Consider the following 19,206-nt stretch of genomic DNA (forward strand, 5'->3'; position numbering starts at 1 on the left):
CAGAATAGTGTCAAATGCCTGTAAACAAGCTTGGGGGGAACAAATATTTCACATACAGTATTTAAATCAGGCAAAGTGACAAGACAACATTTTCTTGTGGTGAACGCCTCTCACATGACATGTAACAACACCCTGAGTGCATCGAACATGAAACAACAAAACGAATGTAACAGCACAACAAAATAGATAAGCAACTATCTTTTGCCGGTGCCTTTTCATTTTAAACACCAGTGCTGAAACCAGTGCTTTCTAAAAGCCAATTTGTGCTTGATCTGAAAATGTGGTGGGAGGCTTCATATGGAGGGTGTGACACCATTGCGGAACCCCTGAGGCATGCAGAGACCAAATTCGAGCTCCATACCGCATTGCTGTGTGCCTCCCACATTTTGTAACAATGCAGAGGGTGCCATATAGCTCCGCATTGACATGATTGGCTGACAGTAGGGGGTGGTGGGAGGTCCTGTATAAACACAAACTCACTTCCTTGACAACTTCCTTCACAACAAGCTCTGCTCAACAGATCTGTGCTGCTGCACAAAGAGCAAGAAGTATGAATGCCCTGACTTCTGCAGAGCCGTATCACTGTAAATACGGCACGGACAAGGCAGACTCTGACCACGAATTGCCTTTAAAAGTAAATGTATGCTTTATCTGGAAATATGGTCGGAGGCGCTATATGGACGGTATGACGCAAATGTGGAGCCCCTGGAAGTATGCAGAGGCCAAATGTAGCTCTATACTGTATAGCCGTAAACCTCCACAGTTTGGAGGGCTCCATATAGCTCCGCATTGACATGATTGGTGGACGCTAGGAGTGGGCGGGAGGGGCAGGATGTCCAGAAAAAACACAAACTCACTTCTTTGACAACTTCCTTCACAACAGCTATGCAAGAAGTATACAGTGCATTCGGAAAGTATTCAGACCCCTTGACTTTCTTGTGACATTACAGCCTTATTCTAATATGGATTCAATTGTTATTTTTTCCCCCGATCCATCTACAGACATTACGCCATAATGACAAAGCAAAAAGAGGTTTTTAGAAACGTTTGTGTGTATTAATGTGTATTAATGTATTAAACATAAGAATCTGAAATATCACATTTACATACAGTTGAAGTTGGAAGTTTACATACACTTATGTTGGAGTCATTAAAACTAGTTTTTCAACCACTCCACAAATTTCTTGTTAACAAACTATAGTCGGTTAGGAAATCTACTTTGTGCATGAAACAAGTAATTTTTTCAAAAATAGTTTATAGACAGATTATTTCACTGTATCACAATTCCAGTGGGTCAGAAGTTTACACCACTAAATTGACTGTGCCTTTAAAAAGCTTGGGACATTCCAGAAAATGATGTCATGGCTTTTGAAGCTTCCGATAGGCTGATTGACATCATTTGAGTCAATTGGAGGTGTACCTGTGAATGTATTTCAAGGCCTTCCTTCAAACTCAGTGCCTCTTTGCTTGACATCATGGGAAAATAAAAGATGTCAGCCAAGACCTCAGAGAAAAATTGTAGACCTCCACAAGTCTAGTTCATCCTTGGTAGCAATTTCCAAATGCCTGCAGGTACCACGTCCATCTGTACAAACAATACACCATGGACCCAAGCAGCCGTCATACCACTCAGGAAGTTCTGTCCCCTAGAGATGAACGTACTTTGGAGCAAAGGACCTTGTGAAGATGCTGGAGGAAACAGGTACAAAAGTATCTATATCCACAGTAAAATGAGTCCTATATCGACATAACCTGAAAGGCCGCTCAGCAAGGAAGAAGCCACTGCTCCAAACCCGCCATAAAAAAAACATATTACGGTTTGCAACTGCACATGGGGACAAAGATCGTACTTTTTGGAGAAATGTCCTCTGGTCTAGATTTTTGAAATAAAAATATATGACCATTGTTATGTTTGGAGGGAAAAGGGGGAGGCTTGCAAGCCGAAGAACACCATCCCAACCATGAAGCACGGGGGTGGCAGCGTTATGTTGTGGTGGTGCTTTGCTGCGGGAGGGACTGGTGCACTTCACAAAATAGATGGCGTCATGAGGCAAAAAATTATGTGGTTATATTGAAGCAACATCTCAAGCCATCAGTCAGGAAGTTAAAGCTTGGTCGCAAATGGGTCCTTCCAAGTGAACAATGACCCCAAGCATACTTCCAAAGTTGTGGCAAAATGGCTTAAGGACAACAAAAGCAAGGTATTGGATTGGCCATCACAAAGCCCTGACTTCAAAATTTGTGGGCCGAACTGAAAAAGCATGTGCAAGCAAGGAGACCTACACCCAACTTATTGTGGGAAGCTTGTGGAAGGCTAACCGAAAGGTTTGACCCAAGTTAAACAATTTAAAGGCAATGCTACAACCTACTAATTGAGTGTATGTAAACTTCTGACCCACTGGGAATGTGATGAAATAAATAAAAGCTGAAATAAATAATTCTCTCTGCTATTATTCTGACATTTCACATTCTTCAAATAAAGTGGTGATCCTATCTGACCTAAGACAGGGCATTTTTACTAGGATTAAGTGTCAGAAATTGTGAAAAACTGAGTTTAAATGTATTTGGCTAAGGTGAATGTAAACTTCCGACTTCAACTGTAAGTATTCTGACCCTATACTCACTACTTTGTTGAAGCACCTTTGACCTTACAGCCTCAAGTCTTCTTGGGTATGACTCTACAAGCTTGGCACACCTATATTTAGGGAGTTTCTTCCATTCTTCTCTGCAGATCCTCTCAAGCTCTGTCAGGTTGGATGGGAGCATCACTGCACAGCTATTATCAGGTCTCACCAGAGATTTTCAAGGACATTTAGAGACTTGTCCCGAAGCCACGCCTGCGTTGTCTTGGCTGTGTGCTTAGGGTTGTTGTCCTGTTGGAAGGTGAACCTTCGCCACAGTCTGAGGTCCTGAGCTCTCATGGAGCAGGTTTTCATCAAGGATCTCTGTACTCTCTCCGTTCATCTTTCCCTCGATTATGACTAGTTTCCCAGTCCCTGCCACTGAAAAACATCCCCACAGCATGATGCTGCCACCACCATGCTTTACCGTTGGGATAGTGTCAGGTTTCCTCCAGAAGTGGCACTTAACATTCAGGCCAAAGAGTTAATTATTGGTTTCATCAGACCAGAGAATGTTGTTTCTGATGGTGTGAGAGTCCTTTAGGTTCCTTTTAGCAAACTCCAAGCTGGCAGGTCTTGTGCCTTTTACTGAGGAGTGGCTTCCATCTGGACATTTTACCATAAAGGCCTGATTGGTGGAGTGCTGCAGAGATGGTTGTCCTTCTGGAAGGTTCTCCTATCTCCACAGAGGAACTCTGGAGCTCTGTCAGAGTGACCATCGAGTTCTTGGTCACCTCCCCGACCAAGGCCCTCCTCCCCCGTTTTGGCTGGGCTACCAGCTCTAGGAAGAGGTTTTGGTTGTTCCAAACTTCTTTGATTTAAGAATGACAGAGGCCATTGTGTTCCTGGGGACCTTCAATGCTGCAGAAATGTTTTGGTACCCTTCCCCAGATCTGTACCTCGACATAATCTTGTATCAGAGCTCTACGGACAATTCCTTCAACCTCATGGCTTGGTTTTTGCTCTGACAAGCACTGTCTACTGTGGGAAGTTATATAGACAGGTGTGTGCCTTTCCAAATCATGTCTGATCAATTTAATTTACCACAGGTGGACTCCAATGAAGTTGTAGAAACATCTCAAGAACGATCAATGGAAACAGGATGCACCTGAGCTCAATTTCGAGTCTCATAGCAAAGGGTCTGAATACCTAAGTAAACAAGGTATTTCTGTTTTAATTTTTTTTACATTTGCAAACATTTCTAAAAAACAGTTTTGGCTTCGTTATTTTTTATTTAATACATTTTTGAGTACGGCTTTAACGTAACTAAATGTGGAAAGAGTCAAGGGGTCTGAATAATTTCTGAATGCACTTTAAATGCCCTGACTTCTGCAGAGGCCATATCGCAGTAGATGCCAGATTGACCATGCAAAGCCTTTTAAGGCACTGAACCAAAACAGTAGCTGCGCCTGAGCAATGTAGAAAACGGCGCACCTGGCCTCCACAATCCCTCGACTTCATTCAAATTGAGATGGTTTGGAATGAGTCGGACCACAGAGCTAAGCCAAAAGCAGCTCAGTTATATGTGGGAACTCCTTCAAAACTGTTGGGAAAGCATTCCAGGTGAAGCTGGTTGAGAGAATGCCAAGAGTGTGCAAAGCTATCATAAAGGCAAAGGGTAGCTATTTGAAGAATCTCAAATATAAAATATATTTTGATTTGTTTAACACTTTTTTCGTTACTACATGATTCCATATGTGTTATTTCATGGTTTTGATGTCTTCACTATTATTCTACACGATAGAAAATAGTAAAACATTAACAAAAACTCTGTAATGAGTAGGTGTTCTAAAACTTTTGACCAGTAGTGTATGTTTTTGTACCCCTTTAAACTAGAAAGTATCATGATTCATTGGGTATTTTGATATTTTCAGTGATTAGTAATGTACACTCCTGTGGTCTCAAGATGAATGGTTTTGCCCACTTGAAAGTTTTGCAATTGAAATACAAAAAAAAAAAAAAAAGAGAAATGATTTGACCTCTACTTTTCCAAACCACATCTTTGTCAGTCTTTCCCCATGGTGAAAAAACAGAAACGTTGCAAAAGTAAAATTACACTTCCTTAAAAAACATTACAAAACACCTTCCAAACTTGCCTCATTGTACAACAAGTACATAATTGTATTGAAAATGTACAACCACCAGGCACATACAGTACCAGCTGACACAGGGCTGTAAAATAAAGCATTTACCAACACTATTAAGAGGCGTTGTGGCGCGGATTGAATCTCGGCCTGATTCGGATACTGCAGTTGCAACTATTGGCAAGTTAAATGGTTAAAAACATATTTGTGTGATGTACAGTAGTACTGTAAACAATGGAGAGGTGGCGTGAGGATAACTGTTAATAAAGTAATGGAGAACTATAATTGGAGGGGGTATTTCTACCTTACTGTTTAGGAGATGTGTTGAGAAAACAGATTTTCGACCCAAAAATGTTCTTCCTTTATTTTAGCTTGGAATCGAAGAAAGATGGCTTTTCTGTAGATGGGATGAACTTGGGTATTTAGACTATCAGTGGCCACCACTGGATGGAAGACGTTTAAGGATTTAGTCATCGGGCCATCAGACATTTAGAACATCTAAAGACAAGGAATATCCAGCTAACTTAGACATGTTGTAAAGAAAATATACCACAATAAATGTCCATGTTGAGGCCTTAGTCATGTTTTAATCTGCACATACTTTTTTTCTAATAGCAGCAACACATACTGTACTTTAGGGATTATAGTTCAAATGTAATTACTTGGGAGAAGTAAAACCCCACCTATATAAATATAGTAAGGTTGGTGGCACTTAAACAAAGTCTTAAAATGTGAAAAGAAACTTAACTGAGGCCGACAGAGTGTTGTAAAAGCCTTGGTCAAACTCAGTAAGGCTAACTATCAGATCTTAAAGTAAATCACATCATGAGCTGAAGACCAAGGCATCATTTTATTACCTTCTTTTAGCTAGGCAAGTCAGTTAAGAACAAATTCTTATTTACAATGACGGCCTACCGGGGAACAGTGCCTTGTTCAGGGGCAGAACCTTGTCAGCTCGGGGATTTGATCCAGCAACCTTTTGCTTACTGCCCCAACACTCTAACCACTAGGCTACCTGCCGCCCCAAAACATGTGACATAATGGATTTTACAGTAATGCTGTTTTCACAGGAATTACAGTTAGATCTCTTTATGTACAGTACCGGTCAATTATGTTGATTTATGACTACATGCACATTTGCTGTACAACTACACAAAATGACACTATTACTGATTTTGAATAAGTTACAAATTATAGTAATACTTCAGAATTTATCTGAATATATAAGCTACGGGATTGTAGTGTTGGTTGATCGGTATGGATTGATGGGTTGGTTGATGGGCTTGGGTTGATTATGGTCTATATACAGTCCAGTATGGCTGGGCGGTGTGCTGTACAGAGGGACTTCCTGGATGCAGCATCAGGTTAGAGGGAGGAGTAACAGACTGGGGACATGAAGTGACAGTTCACACTCATCAGAGACTCACACATGGCTCACAGTCAACAAGAAGAGAGAGCACACAGAGAGAGGTAATGTACTGATTCAGTCTAATTCTTTGCATGGCAAATATGTTTGTTTTTTAAGTGCTTGGAAAAAATGGAGAACTCTGGACGTTACTTATGTAACTAAACCAGTAACTCCTTAGTCTTTAGTAGAAACAATTGGCACTTTGTTTGTTACAATGACTCCCCACGTGACTTAAAACGTAATTACTCTGTTACCATGTAGTTTCAAAATAAGTTCCAGACAATTATGGTTAAATAAAGCATAGCTAGGAGTTTGACATCTCTCCATGCATTAAATTACAGTTGAAAAAAACGAGGTGAGAAGGTTGTGACAATCAGAAACGTGACATGAAACGTTCACGTCAGATGTTATGAATGACTATGTATTCTCCTTACACAGCTGGCAACGGGATGTGTAGATATCATACGAACAAGAAGGCCCGCACACGGTTGATGCTCTCAATTCACTGCTTTACTGACAACATTTCCATCCGAAACGGATCTTCGTCAGGTCAAACAAACTGAGTACTCACTTCCCAAAATACACATTCCATCTTACGCATTATGCACATGACGCGTGTAGGCGTGGAAACATTAAAACATGTTGCACAAGCAATCATAATTCATTTGAGAGGCACATATGGTCATAAAGGATTATATACATACACATGGATTCAAGTTCAAAATCTTGGCAACAGTAGTAAAAAGATTGTTGAAAACGTTTGGAATACCCGCCCATATGACTATCACGAGCAGGAGGTGAGGTGGCCGTAGGTATAATTCCAGTGACCTATTTCAAAAACAATTAGTGCATCTCTAATAATTTGATATCAATGAGATGGGCAGATATAGTAGTTACAGAATCTAATATGTACAGTATGTACAAAGTAACTAGGAGACCAGGAAGCCAAGACAAATCAAAGTGACATTGTCACGATCGTCGTATGAAGCGGACCACAGCGTGGTATGAATGCATTCTTTTATTGAATGACGAAAAAAACGCCGTAAACTGAACACGCTAACAAAACCACAACGTGACTGCTAATGAACCATAGTGCTAACATGCAACTAGACATAGACAATCACCCACAACCCAAAATGACAAAACAGGCTACCTAAATATGGCTCCCAATCAGAGACAACGACTAACACCTGCCTCTGATTGAAAACCATATCAGGCCAAACACAGAAACAGACAAACTAGACATCCAACATAGAATGCCCACTCAGATCACACCCTGACCAAACAAAACATAGAAACATACAAAGCAAACTATGGTCAGGGTGTGACAGACATACAGTATGTAAGAAAGGGTCTGATATCAAACTCTTGGTTCAGACCTTTAGGAAACGTGGTGCACAAACGGTGATTCCAATACAATTCTCTTCTCAATAATAGATTATAAGTACCCCCCCCATGAGTCTTAACATGTTCGATACCAATGTATCTCAGAGAGCTAATGTTGTGACGGGCCTCCATGAAATGTGCAGCCACAGGGTTTCTCTGGTCGAGGGTCCTGATATTACTCCTGTGTTCTGCTATTCCTGTTTCAGAGCGCGTCTCGTTTTTCCTGCATAGCATAGACCACAAATACACTTGATCAGGCTTATCACATTTTTTGTGGAACGTGTAATGATGTCCTTAATCTTGATGGCCTTGCCCGTGATTGGGGGATTGAACATTGTGCATTTGTTCGTAAAGTTACACTGGGTACATCGACCACATCTGTAATTACCATCCGGCAGATTGTCTCGGAAGATGCTACGTGGCACCAGTGGAAGATCAGACCGCACCACCATTTGACTGATGTTGGGGGCCCCTCTGAAGACTACCCGCGGAGGTTCTTTAACCTTTTTTCCAGTTGTGGATCAGTGCTTAAGATGTGCCAGGGCTTTTTAATGATGTGGTCAAACTGTTTACCAAGTGGGGAGTATTGAAGGAAGCATTTAACACGTTGGTCAGGAGGGCGGGGAGGTTTTGGCATGAGGCTGTCATCCTTGGTCATATTTTTATAACGTTCCCCTGCATCATGCAGCCATTCCTCTGGGTAACCTCGCTGTCTGAAACGCTCATCCAGACAGTCGGCTTGCTTGTCATAGTCACTCTGTGTACTACAAATCCTGCGTATGCGACTGTATTGGCTGATGGGGAGGCTCTTTTTTAGGGGTCTAAGGTTGGAAGCTGTCTCCGGGTAACAAGGAATTCCTGTCCGTCGGCTTCCTGTTTAGGTCGGTGCTGAAGCCCTCCCCCTCCCTCTTTATCAAAATGTCAAGAAAACTTGTTTCGTGCATCAAGGGTGAGAGTGAATTTCAAATATTCAGTGCTTGTCTAACACTATTTATCATGTTATTCTGTGTTATTCTCTTTCTGTGCTCCAGACCTGTGGACACAGACAAGGGGACCAGAGAAAGAGGTGAAAGAGGACAGAGGACAGAGTGTTGTGGTTGATTCATTGAGGCAGTGGAGACAGGATGTGGGTCCTCATTTTGGCAGCTCTACTCTTCTCTCTGGCAGAGAGAGCAACATGTCGAAGTAGGGTTCCTTTCATCATTAAAGTATTGTTAATATTGTTATTATTGAAATAATTTGTAGATGTATAGATGTGGTAATCGTAGTGGTACAGTATGGTAATTAAAACCCCAAAACATTTTAACCTCAACTGATTCTGTATCATCAAAAATGTAATGAACAAGTGAAGTGCTTTCTGTATTACTCATGACTGTATTCATTTCCCTCCATGTGAACTGGCAGCACCACCAGCAGCATCACCCTGGACCATCACCTTCAGTCCAGCAGAAATAACAGCAGAGAAGGGACTATGTGCTGTTATTTCATGTACTTTCTCTCACCCTGATAACATCAAACCTACCACTGCAATATGGTTCAAGTGCCCTACAAAGGACAAATGTGATAAGGATAAAATCATAATTTTCCACTCTAAAAAACCCTCTCAAGCTCAGGAGGGTTATAAACAGAGAGTGTCTCTACTGGAGACTGATCTGACAAGAAGAACTGTAGTGTGATCATCAACGACATCAGAGAGAATGATGCTGGAGAGTATCAATTCAGACTTCCAAGTTCATATACATACACGAAGAAAGTGAACATCACAGTGAGCGGTACTATGACTATTATTACCAGTTACAGGGACAACCTATTATTGTAGTTAATTGTATACAGTACACACTTGCCAAGTTCCCCCTCAGGTCAGGGTTAGGGTTAGGGTTAGGGTTGCTGTTTTGTACACAGATGTAAAACTCACTTCTGTATTTGTATTTCCTGCCTCCAGCTCTGACCCAGAAGCCCTCAGTATTGACTCCTGCTCTGACAGAGGGAGAACCAGCTACTCTGACCTGCACCGCCCCGGGGATGTGCTCTGGAACTCCTCCTAACATCACATGGACATGGAGAGGAACAGGAGACAACATCACTGAGCTCAGAGACAACATCACCATACAGGAGAGAGAGAACCTGACCACTGTGACGACAACCCACTTCTCAACGTTGACCTTCACCCCCTCAGCTAAGCATCACGGCACCAACGTCACATGTCTGGTGACATTCAATGGCCGCATCACCACTAAGAAGACACTGACAATGAATGTGGCACGTAGGTAGTGTACATTATCTGACCTCCCGTTGTGCTGCAACACTTCCATTTCATGAACACGATTTGTACGTACTGTTCTTTGTTTTCTAGATGTGAAGGAACCCAAGATCTCTGGTTGTAACACAGTGAGAGAGGGTGATACCCTGAATCTGACCTGCAGTGATGACAGATACCCACCATCATCATCTAACATCACCTGGAGTAAGAAGGGGACAACAGCTTTGGAACAGAATAACTCTGGACGGGCCACTCTCATCATCTCTAACATGACAAGAGAACATGCTGGGGAGTATGTGTGTACAGCTCAACACCACAGTAGATCTCTGACGGCTTCCACTGTTGTCACTGTGATGTGTGAGTACAAGCAGCACTGTACAGACAGATTGAAAATGGCTTGTGACATGCTGTTACCTTTAAATTGCCTATGGTTTATCTCTCCTCTCATGACCTGTGTGTGTGTGTGTAACTCAGGGAGTTCCCTTACCCTTCATAAGATGGTTAACACTAAAAGAGTACAGTTTTACTACATCAGTGTTGATGTTCTCAGTGATCAGCACCATCAGCCTGCCTGTCAGAAACCACACCAATACCACTATGGAGTGTGTCAGCAGAAATGAAGCGGGCAGAGTGAGAGAGGTGCAAGTCACCCAAATAGAAAAACAAGAAGGTAAAGATACAAGTTAACACACTTTGTTAGAGAGCCACAGCTTCCCAATATCAATGCAACATAGAGGATTTGCACGCTTGGATTGAGAAAAGGTGTGAGCCACTTCTAAAATCAAACGCGTTGTTCTCTTTATAGAGGATGTGTCTAAAGACATCATGGCTTTGCTGTCGGACCTACAACTGATTACTGCATTTGTGGTTGGTGCATCCCTCTCAGCCACCATCTTTTGTATCTTCCTGTGTTTGAAAGGGAAACGTAAAAGGTACATGCATTCTAGTACTGATGTACAGTCGCTATTGACTGAATATGTTATTTTAAAAATCAATTGTAAATTGTCTCACTTATTTATTTATATTTATTATCAAGAACATCAGATTTCTTGTCAAAAGTACCAATGCCTTGCACCATATTGTAATGGAAGTGCTTGCTAACCCCTCCAAAAATACAGTGATTGAGACATTTAATTTGAACTCTTTTCCTTAGACAAAAAGAGAGGATCCCAAAGGACTCAGACTCCAAAAGCCCGTTCATGAACCTGGAGATGGTGACATGTGAAGACCAACAGGTGCAGTACCAGTTTCTTTCTTTATTCAGCTCTGCCAACATTTAGTTAGCATTGACATGCCAATAGGAGTTTACAAGGCAACACAAAAAGGTCTGGCACCACCAAGCTAACAAAATACTCCTAACACAGTGCTTTCTGTCATCTACTGCATAGATGGATGCAGGACAGGCTGTGGGAGGCAAACAGACCCCTCTGCAGGTGGAGCTGAGGGAGGGAGAAGAAAACGGAGGGCCCCAGACCAGTGGAGCCGTAGGGAAATCTACCACAGGGGGAGAACCAAATGAAGTGGACTACGCCAGTATCAACTACTCCCTGCTGAAGAAGAAGACTCCTGAGGAGGCAGAGAAGAAGACCACCACCACAGAGACAGACTACGCCGAAATCAAACGACAGAAGAAGAATGAGGAGGAAGAAGATGGTGGAGAGGGGAGTGGTGTGATGGAAGAGGTGGAATGGGAGGAAGGGGAGGAGACGGTAGGGAAGGAAGAGGAGAAAGAGAACAGTAAGCCATTACGAGAGACAGATGAGGATACAGCCCTTTACTCCAACGTCAAGGCTATTATGGGTGGAGAGTGACACAGCAATGTGGGAAATAGCGCACAGTACTATGGCTTCTAATATACAGCACTGCAGTGTTTTCTCAGATTGAATGTTTTATGATGATAGAGACTTTGTTTAACTGAAACTACTGCAGGAAATAGTTTTGGTAATTCTTTATTTTTCAGCCTTGTATAATGTAATGTTAGTTTTGTAATGATTCTGTTTTTGTGTCACCATGGAAGGACATGGTGTCTCCTCTGATCCTTCATGTTTTTGTATTTTGATTTAACCCTAACCCTATATATTGAGGCACTACCTTACTTTTGATGTTTGTGTGTGTTTTAGTTGTTTGCTATCTGCTAAGAATTTCTAAATGATGTTTTAACTGTCTTGTAGCATGATGTACTACAGTACCCATAATGCTCTGTATCAATATACGGTTTCATCTTGGTAAAGACGTTCCTAAAGCTAACACTATGGTGTCCCGTCTACTTATTAATACATTAGAGGAGGCTGGTGGTAGGAGCTATAGGAGGACAGGTTCATTGTCATGGCAGGAATGGGACGGCAGGGTAGCCTAGTGGTTAGAGCATTGGACTGGTAACCGAAAGGTTGCACAGATCAAATCCCCGAGCGGACAACCTGTCGTTCTGCCCCTGAACAAGGCAGTCAACCCACTGTTCCTAGGCATTCATTGAAAATAAGAATTTGTTCTTAACTGACTTGCCTAGTTAACTAAAGATAAAATAAATACTTGAAACTGTAATCAAACATATGAAAACCACATATATGACTCTATTCAATTCCAGCCATTAAAACAAGCCTGTCCTCCTACAGCTCATCACACCAGCCTCCTCTGTAATACATGGTGTCAGAAGTTGGATGTCTATTTATTATCTCCACAAATTGTATTCGACAGTGATTACACAGATGGTGTGACTGCAGAGAACAGTAGAGGTTTTCTATAGAACTAATCCAGTTCCTTCACCGTGTATTCTATGTTGACATAATCAAAATGTATATGTTCACGATCATTGTAAATAAGAATTTGTTCTTAAAATAAATGTTACATTTAAATGAAATAAAAATGTAAACAATATTAATATGCTACAAACAACCCCTAGATAGAGGCACTCCATTTGACATGACAACCGCAAAGCCACATCATTTACAAGCCCACTTCTAAACCCCATTCTCAGTTTGAGTTTTTATCATAGTACTCATTTATCAGAAAAGGAAACTCATTTAAGGTGATCTCAACCATCTGCTGGTGTAAGTGAAAACAGAACAACAGGCTCTGATTGGAAGGCAGATGTTTAAAATTAACCCTGAAACTCTCAGATGTCGGCAGAGGTTTCTCACATGGTTTCCTCTGAACAAAAAAAACACCAAGAGGTGTGTGTGTGTGAGTCACAATAGCAGGAAATGGACACTCCCTTTCACATTGTAAATCTGGCTGTGTTGTGGTGGTGGTTTATTTTGCACTGTACCTGTCACTGAGCTACCGAACAAACCCACATACAAACACCTGTGTTATTCCTCAGTTTTGGATGAAAAGAAAATGAAGATGTCCCTTTACTGTTAACTGTTCATTTAGAGAGTACGTCACCTGCCAATTGTCAGTGTGAGCATCATGGACTCTGTCGTGTGTACAGTATGTGCTCACACTCATACTGGATTAAGGATGGGATTACAGGATTAGAATGTTCCACTCACATTAAAGAGCCTGTAAATAGATCTAGCAGACACAGTCAGCACACTTCGCTTGTATTGAGGATGTATCTGCCATTGATCATTGGATAAGGATGTATTTCCCTTTTTAAGGTCTGCCCTTAGGTTTTTTCATCCAGGTCAAAGGTAAGGCACAGGCAGTAGCATACATTAGTACTGTACACCAGACAGATACTTGGAGCTAAGATAGTGTATTTGTTTACACAACACTTACACTACCCAATACTGTCATAAAAAAAGTTAAATACGTTAAATCTGATTAATTGTGTAAATAAATTGTTTTATTGTGTTCCCACTTATCCCGAGTTGATACAGCAGAAAGGGATTGTGTTCCCACTTATCCCGAGTTGATACAGCAGAAAGGGATTGTGTTCCCACTTATCCCAAGTTGATACAGCAGTAAGAGATTGTGTTCCAGGTCCTCGAGGGCTGCACTGTATGTCAGTGTTTGTTCTTGCCTTCTACTCAGAGACTAATAAATACCTCAGTATTAAACTGTGTGGACATAACAGCCAATCAATTATCAATTGAATTGATCAATTACGTGCCCAAGAAATGTAATCCTACACTATTAAGATGTGTGAGTGTTCCTACGTGTTGATCTATGCTAATGACCATCCGCACCTCTCTCACAGCCATGGCGGCAGATGTTGTATCTCACAGCCTGAACCTCCTGGAGACTCTCAAAGAGTCTATTGAGAACAACAAGCTGTCAGATGTCAAGGATGCTGTGGAGGACCTCCTGATCAGCCGGATCAACCTGGCCGTGGCAGGAGAGCGGGGACCCGAGAAGTCTGCATTCATCAACGCCCTCCGTGGCCTGGGGCCTGAGGATGAAGGAGCCGCCCTATCCCCGTGCCCCACTTCTCCAGAAGAGATGGCCATCTATCCCAACCCTAAGCACCCTGACTTCAGGATCTGGGACTTGCCACCCACCCCCGCAGCCTCGCCCTTTGACCCAGAAGGGTACATGGAGCGGGTGAAGTTCCTGCGGTACAACGTGGTGGTCATGGCGTTCACACAGAGTCTCCAGGCCAACAGCGTGGCGGTGTTCCTGGAAGCCCGCTCTGTGCAGAGGGACACTGTGTACTTCGCCCTGCTGGCCTCGGAGAAGGACACAGAAAAGGGTCTGGAGGAGAGGCGGAAGGCCAGCCTGGAGTTGTTGAAGGTCCAGGGGGTGGCCCTGCCTAAGGTGTTCCTAGTGAGGCCCTCCTGTCTGGAGAAACTTGACTTCCCAGGACTCCTGGAGGAGATGGAGAGGGACCTACCAGAGATCCGGGCCCACGCTCTCCTCCTGGCCCTGCCCACTCTCTCCCCAGTCCTGATCACCCAGAAGAGAGACGCCTTCAAGGCCTTGGTCTGGGCTGCCGCGTCACTCTCTGGTGGGGTGTCGGCCATCCCTGTGCCCCTGGTGGCCTCCATGGTGGACGCCAGAGTGGGTGTGAGGATCCTCACCAAGACCAGGGCCTCGCTCTGTCTGGACGACGAGTCTGTTGAGCGGTTGGCACGGCAACGCGGCATGGAGCCGGCACGGCTCAAAGCCCTGCGGACGTGTAACCTGTCGGCTGAAGTCACCAAGGGGGAGGTAAAGCTTCGGCTGGCAGCGGCAGAGAAGGAGTTGACCACCAACACGACCCGGCTGGTGGAGATGGCCATGCCCAGGCACGCCCGCTCAGCTGGTCGTTCCTTCACTGTCATGTTGCAGGCTCTCAATGAGGCCATTGATGAGATGGTGGTTGACGCAGAGAAGATACTGGCTGCTGCTGGTGTTGGAGAGGGGAAATGAAGGAGGTCAAGAGGAGGGCTAGAAATAGTGCAATGAAAAATGTTTTAAAACATTTGCAATGGAAATGCAAATATGCATGGCGTAGGACTTTCCTGCAGACAAATTATCTAGTGGCTTCATGGTTAAACTGTTATTAATATTTTTCATAATTTCATAATTAATAAACATTATTTCAAAAACCCTGCAGAAAATCAGGTGTTTCTATGTCAAAGGGTTCTGTTACATTTCAGTCTCCTGTAATGTACAGTACCAGTCAAAAGTATGGACACACCTATTCGTTCAAGGGTTTTTATTTTTTTTAATTATTTTAACACCCCTACTCTTACGGTAAGTGCCATGGGGTCTTTAGTGACCACAGAGAGTCAGCACACCCGTTTAACGTCCCATCCAAGGGTTTTTCTTTATTTTTACTATTTTCTAAATTGTAATATTGAAGACTTCAAAACTATGAAATAACACATATGGAATCATGTAGTGACCAAAAAAGTGTTAAACAAATCCAAATATATTTGAGATTTTTCAAAGTAGACACCCTTTGCTTTGATGACAGCTTTGCACACTCTTGGCATTCTCTCAACCAGCTTCACCTGGAATGCTTTTCCAACCGTCTTGAAGGAGTTCCCACATATGCTGAGCACTTGTTGGCTGCTTTTCCTTCACTCTGCGATCCAACTCTTCCCAAACCATCTCAATTGGTTTGAGGTCAGGGGATTGTGGAAGCCAGGTCATCTGATGAAGCACTCCATCACTCCCTTTCCTGGTCAAATAGCCCTTACACAGCCTGGAGGTATGTTGGGTAATTGTCCTGTTGAAAAACAAATGACAGTCACACTAAGCCCAAACCAGATTAGATGGCGTATTGCTGCAGAATGCTGTAGTAGTCATGCTGGTTAAGTGCGCCTTCAATTCTAAATAAATCACTGACAGTGTCACGAGCAAAGCTCCCCCACACCACCTCCTCCATGCTTCACGGTGGGAGCCACACATGCAGAGATCATCCCCTCACCTTCTCTGTGTCTCACAAAGGCATGGCGGTTGGAACCAAAAATCCCAAATTTGGACTCATCAAACCAAAGGACAGATTTCAACCAGTCTAATGTTCATTGCTTGTGTTTCTTGGCCCAAGCAATTATTTTATTTTTATTGGTGTCTATCTACACTATCTACCTAGAGAGTTTTCATCTGTATTTTCCGGAGCTGTCTACATACCACCACAGACCAATGCTGGCACTAAGAGCGTACTCAATGAGCAGTATTCCGCCATAAGCAAACAGGAAAACGCTCATCCAGAGGAGGCACTCCTAGTGACCGGGGACTTTAATGCAGGGAAACTAAAATCTGTTTTACCAAATTTCTATCAGCATGTTAAACATGCAACCAGAGGCACAAAAAAAAATCTACACCCCCTTTACTCAAATCAAATCAATTCAAAGTTGATTTGTCACGTGCGCCGAATACAACAGGTGAAATGCTTACTTACAGGCTCTAACCAACAGTGCAAAAAAGGTGTTAGGTGAACAATAGGTAAGTAAAGAAATAAAAACGACAATAAATAGACGGTGAAAGATAACAGTAGCGAGGTTATATACAGGCACTGGTTAGTCGGGGTGATTGAGGTAGTATGTACATGTAGATATGGTTAAAGGGACTTTGCATATATGATAAACAGAGTGATCCTGATTTCAACCACTGCAGCAAAATCCAAGTCCTTTGTTTCAGTAACTTTTCTTACATTTGGTGCCTTTTGAATGTGACCCTGTTCTTTTCATATCACTTTTGCTCAGTTTGTATTTATGCTCAGTTATTACATTTACTGTGGGTGCATTTATGGGCTTTTACATGTTTTGTTATCCACAATCAATAGCGGTGCCAATGTGTATAGGAATTATTCAACTTGAATACAGTAACTTGGGCAGTATAACATGTTGTCTTTATATGCAATACAATATTTTCACAGACAAATACGAGTCAGCACTGTATTTCTGCTTAAATCAGCAAGGGTTTTACTCAGAAAGTATGGCACAGTACAGTGCCTCATGCTCTTCATGTACAACAACCACACACACTACACATACTGTAAATTTGAACAAAACACTTGACAGATGAAGTGAGTCTAAGCTCACTTCACAAATACAGTTCTGAACAGCGCAGAATGGAAAATAGATACAGTACCTCCCTCCATCATCAACCCCGAATCATACAAATAGACTCTTCTGTCTGTCATGATTGGATGATCATGCAAAAAACAAATGCAAAGCCTGGCAGATTTTTAGGTTTGTCTTTTAGTTTCTCATCCTCATCTTCAGAAGACCGATATGCTGCAGATACAGTATCTTTCACGAGACAGTCATCACAGCGAATCCCTTCTGAGGTAAGAAGAAAACAACTTTGTGAATGTTTGCTATTTCTTTTACGCATGTCTACCCATTATAACGTGAGAAATGTATCCTGGATACATCTTTATTTGCAGTCATAACGAGGTGATAATGTGAAATACCTCATGTGCACATTGAGATAGGAACGTCGCTCAAATGCTGTCAGTTCCACTTTAAAGTCACAATAAAGTGTCACCAATACATTTGTTATATGAGAATGTACAGTCATTTAGATATTTCTGTCTCAATGATATGGTAATAATGAGAGAGAGAGAGAGAACCAACAATTGCAAGACAGAATAATCGAATGGGAAGTGTAAATTTAAGTTCCTGGCCTCCACCTGACAAAAACTTTAGGAAAAACGAATTGTGTGCCGCCACCAAACAGGCAATAATATAGGCCTACACTAGGTTACTGCCAATAAAATTTGCAGTAAACGTTACTTGTACAAGTGAAACTTCTAAACAGATATTTATATTATTGTGGAAGTGTTGATTACTATCCTTGAAGTGAGCAAAGGGGATTAAATAAGAATTCACAGCAGCACTTTCGAAAGCAAGAACATAAAATAAATGCCACCTATAAAAATAATAATCCACATTTGGATAGGCTACTAATTACAAAATAAATAAAGTAATCACAATAAGTACGAAATTAACAAAATAAATACAGTGCAAATACGTGTAAGGCACACAACATAATATTCTTGCGAAGGCTACATTTATTTCGAATAAGATGCACTGTGAATACAGGCTTTGAAAATGAAACAAAAAAAAGTGTAACAAGAACCATTCGGGCTATTTTTCTTTTCACTATATATGAACCTACCTAAAGGTTTCTGGCATGGAACAAAATCATGTTCACCTTTTCTGGTTTAATAGACTGCAGAGTGGGTTAACAATATTGCCTGCTGTAGGCTTACTGAAAAAAACGTTCAGACGGGAACTTTTTTTTGCACAGATGCAGAGGTGTTTGAGGGCGACGTTGACAAAGAGCGGAAATCGATCGTCATTCCCTCTCCCCAATGCCACTAGGTCATACATTTACATTTTGTTGGGTGGATGTGAAGCTCCGCGCTGGCCCGCTGTTGTGAACGGAGTATGACTTTTTGCTTAGCTCTCCCAAGAACACTGCCCAGTGATGTCTTCTCTGTTGAACATGCAAACTCGATCTCTATTCTAATTCAAAATCACCATTGAAAGGGTCTCGTATCACCCTGCAGGTCTACAACGTTTGATTCCAAATCACCATTCAAAGTTATCGGTAACACATATCACCAATATGATTGGTTCATATGTGTTTACTTATTTGCACACATGAAAATACAATATTGGTAAAATGATTTCCACATGATTAGACTTTAATCGGTGGTTTGTGCATGACACAGGCTGCATTGAAGACCGTTTACCGCGTTGGTAGGCAACGCAACAAAGCACTCCCCCCTTCCCATGGTAAAAAAACCCAAAAGACAATACAATCGTATATCAACGATGTTTGGACAGGTTGATGGGACGATGTGTCATTCCAGACATCGCCCAATCCATATACACCCCTAGTCCCAGGAATAATATTGTAGCCCTATTCGCATGGGACTAATATTACCAGAGAACATTGGTTATGCATGTACTACCCCCGAATGCCCGTTATTCCAGAGGACGATTCGGACTGAATTAGTTTTTTTTCCAAACTGCCACCTGTAATTATATATATTTTTGTTTTATACATTGGCAGTTAGGACGGAAGCCTGGAGTTTTTTTTATAGGAGAGAATATATTTCAA

At 42.1% G+C, this 19,206-nt stretch overlaps 3 protein-coding genes across 3 annotated transcripts in view; all 3 read left to right on the forward strand.

The window, feature by feature from the left end:
• Positions 1 to 8,244: 8,244 nt before the first annotated feature.
• LOC110516537 (B-cell receptor CD22) lies at positions 8,245 to 12,006 on the forward strand. The gene is given in 10 exon segments (XM_090229224.1): positions 8,245 to 8,380; positions 8,531 to 8,684; positions 8,904 to 9,152; positions 9,155 to 9,271; positions 9,442 to 9,762; positions 9,853 to 10,116; positions 10,310 to 10,429; positions 10,565 to 10,691; positions 10,913 to 10,994; positions 11,148 to 12,006. Coding segments are annotated over 9 exon segments (1,764 nt in total). The 5' UTR covers positions 8,245 to 8,380; positions 8,531 to 8,623; the 3' UTR covers positions 11,571 to 12,006.
• A 1,050-nt stretch (positions 12,007 to 13,056) lies between these two features.
• On the forward strand, positions 13,057 to 15,230 carry irgq2 (immunity-related GTPase family, q2). Its single transcript, XM_021584238.3, has 2 exons — positions 13,057 to 13,391; positions 13,901 to 15,230. Exon 2 carries the CDS (start codon positions 13,903 to 13,905, stop codon positions 15,049 to 15,051), a length of 1,149 nt encoding a protein of 382 aa, XP_021439913.2. The 5' UTR covers positions 13,057 to 13,391; positions 13,901 to 13,902; the 3' UTR covers positions 15,052 to 15,230.
• Positions 15,231 to 17,077: 1,847 nt separating this feature from the next.
• The window catches only part of si:dkey-24p1.1 (B-cell receptor CD22), a 34,187-nt gene continuing 32,058 nt past the window's right edge, over positions 17,078 to 19,206 (forward strand). Inside the window, exon 1 of the mRNA XM_090229235.1 lies at positions 17,078 to 17,422. The gene's annotated coding sequence lies outside the window, so the exon portion shown is untranslated. The remainder of the gene's footprint in view (positions 17,423 to 19,206) is intronic.

This window comes from Oncorhynchus mykiss, chromosome 3 (assembly GCF_057628025.1).
Source record: "Oncorhynchus mykiss isolate SJ-2025 chromosome 3, ASM5762802v1, whole genome shotgun sequence".
NCBI classification, from domain to species: Eukaryota; Metazoa; Chordata; class Actinopteri; order Salmoniformes; family Salmonidae; genus Oncorhynchus; species Oncorhynchus mykiss.